Source organism: Apis dorsata, unplaced genomic scaffold (assembly GCF_000469605.1).
Source record: "Apis dorsata unplaced genomic scaffold, Apis dorsata 1.3 scaffold_29, whole genome shotgun sequence".
Classification (NCBI taxonomy): domain Eukaryota; kingdom Metazoa; phylum Arthropoda; class Insecta; order Hymenoptera; family Apidae; genus Apis; species Apis dorsata.
This window is the reverse complement of record NW_006263331.1, coordinates 158142-160632: the sequence shown is the minus strand read 5'-3', so window position 1 is coordinate 160632 and position 2491 is coordinate 158142. Positions and strand designations below refer to the sequence as shown.

The window sequence follows — 2491 nt, the reverse complement described above, 5'->3', positions numbered from 1 at the left end:
AAAAAAAAAAAAAAAAAAAAAAAAAGAAAGACAAAAAAAAAGAAAAAAAAAGTCCTTCTGAGATAAAAATTTCCTACCTTTTATCTTTGTATTTCTTCTTAGTATTTCCGAAATACTGAAATTATCTATATATATATCGCGTAGTTATTATCACTCAGATAAATATCAAGAAATTTTAACACTTACAGTTTTTATCTTTAAATTTTTCTCGTGTGAATTATTATCAATCTTATCAATTTTGCTTATGTAATCAACGCGTATCGATATATAATTATAATCAATAATTGAGGAAAAGAAAAAAAATAAAAAAATAAAAAAAATTGATATGTAATCGAGAATTATATAGAAATTGGATATTAGAGAAAGATCAATCCCATTATGTTTAACATATATACGTACCAAAGTTAGGACTACCTACGCCTCGACTGGCTTCTTCTTTTCTTTCTTCTTCTTTAGGAAAGAGGGTGTTCTAAGGCCTTTCTTCTTCTTTTTTTCCTTTTTCGGAGACTCCTCGCTAACGCTCACATCCTGCGACACGGAACCCTTAACACGGAAGGTCCCAACCGTAACCATAAACCTTTCTGCATGCACATGCAAGTAGCCAATTCTCTTCCTCCTTCTTTCTCCCTATAAGCGCGCACGCGCGCGCGCGTGTTCTTTTCTCCTAAGATCTTTTACTTGAATATAATATGTCATTCTGTCAATGGATTTATATGCATATACATACATACATACATATATATATATATATATATATATATATATATAAACAAACGCGCACGCGTGTCTCATTTTCTTTTCCTTCGCCCTTTAGCGTTTTGCATGATCTTTATTATGTCCATAATAATCGGTCATCCTTAGATTCATGCAAGCGAACACTATAGGCGCACTACCTTAATTCATAGCATGATATATCACAGTTAATGAAAAAGCAGCATTTGTGCATGATTCTTACGACTCATTTGACAGCCGAGGATGAGATTGTGAAATGATGATTTATAAACGAAATTTAAGATTGTTCTGAGACGAAAAATTCCCAACTAACATTTCTTACATATAAAAAAGAGATCCGAATTAAATTCGTTAGAAATATTTAGTAAAGGATAAGGATTGTAATTTGAACATTTTATGAAATATTGCTTTATATATACAGAATGAATCAATAATTGAACATGAATAAAACATGAGTGAAAAATAATTGTTATTATTATAAGAAACGAATTAAACTTGAAAATATTATCTTGAAGAAAGGAACTTTAAATTACGCAATTGTTAAAAAGAAAATAGATACAATTATTTATACTATTTTATATTATAACTTTACATTGGAGAGAAAATCGAAGTTCCATGAAAATTATATCATAGAATTTAACATTTTTTCTTATTGTTTTTTTTAATGTTATTAATCGTATAAAAGTTGTACCATATATAATAATAACATAATTCATTCTGTATATATATATACATATATATGAATTTTGTTATAACATATAGATTTAAATCCTCGAGCTTTATTATAAGTTTTCTTAATAAGTTATACAAGAAAAATAAAATTAAATAAGATATGTATACTGTATTTTGTATATTTCTAATAAAACTCGAGGACAATATATAAGTATTTAATAAGAATAATATGAAAAAACAAACCTCTTTACTACTTTGAGAAAATGTACTGTGATGAGCATCAGAGTGATCGCCGTTTACGGTATTTTCTCCTGTAACACAAAATGCAAAACATTATAGTATCTTTAAAAAATTTATTCATGAATATAACGAAAAGAAAAAAAAAATAAACAAGAAATCATCAATATCAATAGTCAAATATACGCTTACCTCAAAAATGAAAAGCAGTATGTGATTCTTGTTCATTCTTCAAATGTTTCAAGTAAAAGGTCACGTTACAAAATCAATTGAGACAAACATTAAAATATATATTACAAAGGATATTAAAATAGTTTGATTGGGATTCTCGTATCTTGTTATTTTTTTGAAATTGATTTATTTATGAAACATGTATTCAATACAAATGAAAAGTAAAAAAAATAAAGAAAGGACTCACAAAGGAAATATGCAAAAACAACTATTTAAGAGCGTGAATAACATGTACAATACAACTGTAAACAATAGGAAATAAATTAAACGAAAAACTTTGTGAAGATAAAATATAAATTAATGTACTATTTTATCATTTCAATTGTCTCTTTTTTTTTTTTTATAAATTAATGTATCATTTTATCATTTCAATTATCTCTTTTTTCTACTTAAACATATCTTATTCAATATATATTTCTCATTGCAAATTCATGTAAATTAAAATTAAAATAAATAAAAAAAAATCTTAATAATAAACGAAAAAAAAATTTCTTATAATTTGTAATAACATGCAAGAAAGAAATGATGGTTATTTTGTTATTGTTTCATCACAAGAAGGAATAAATATAAAAGAAAATGTAATGTACTTCAATAAACTTCATTAAAATAAATATTATAT

General features: G+C 25.3%; 1 protein-coding gene across 6 annotated transcripts in view; it reads right to left on the bottom strand.

Annotated features, from left to right (window-relative positions):
- The window catches only part of LOC102676668 (protein hu-li tai shao), an 11733-nt gene that overhangs the window by 960 nt on the left and 8282 nt on the right, over nt 1-2491 (bottom strand). The window contains exons 12-14 of one of the 6 annotated variants that reach the window (XR_420653.1): nt 1648-1715; nt 400-543; nt 78-115 (exon numbers count right to left, since the gene is read on the bottom strand). Coding sequence is in view for 4 of the 6 variants with exons in the window: in XM_006608082.2 (XP_006608145.1) it covers nt 415-543; nt 1648-1715 (197 nt within the window). In the remaining 2 variants the exon portion in view is untranslated. Of the gene's footprint in view, nt 1-77; nt 116-399; nt 678-1647; nt 1716-2491 lie in introns of those variants that run through there. The other 5 variants (XR_420654.1, XM_006608082.2, XM_006608083.2 and 2 more) reach the window with 5 other exon arrangements.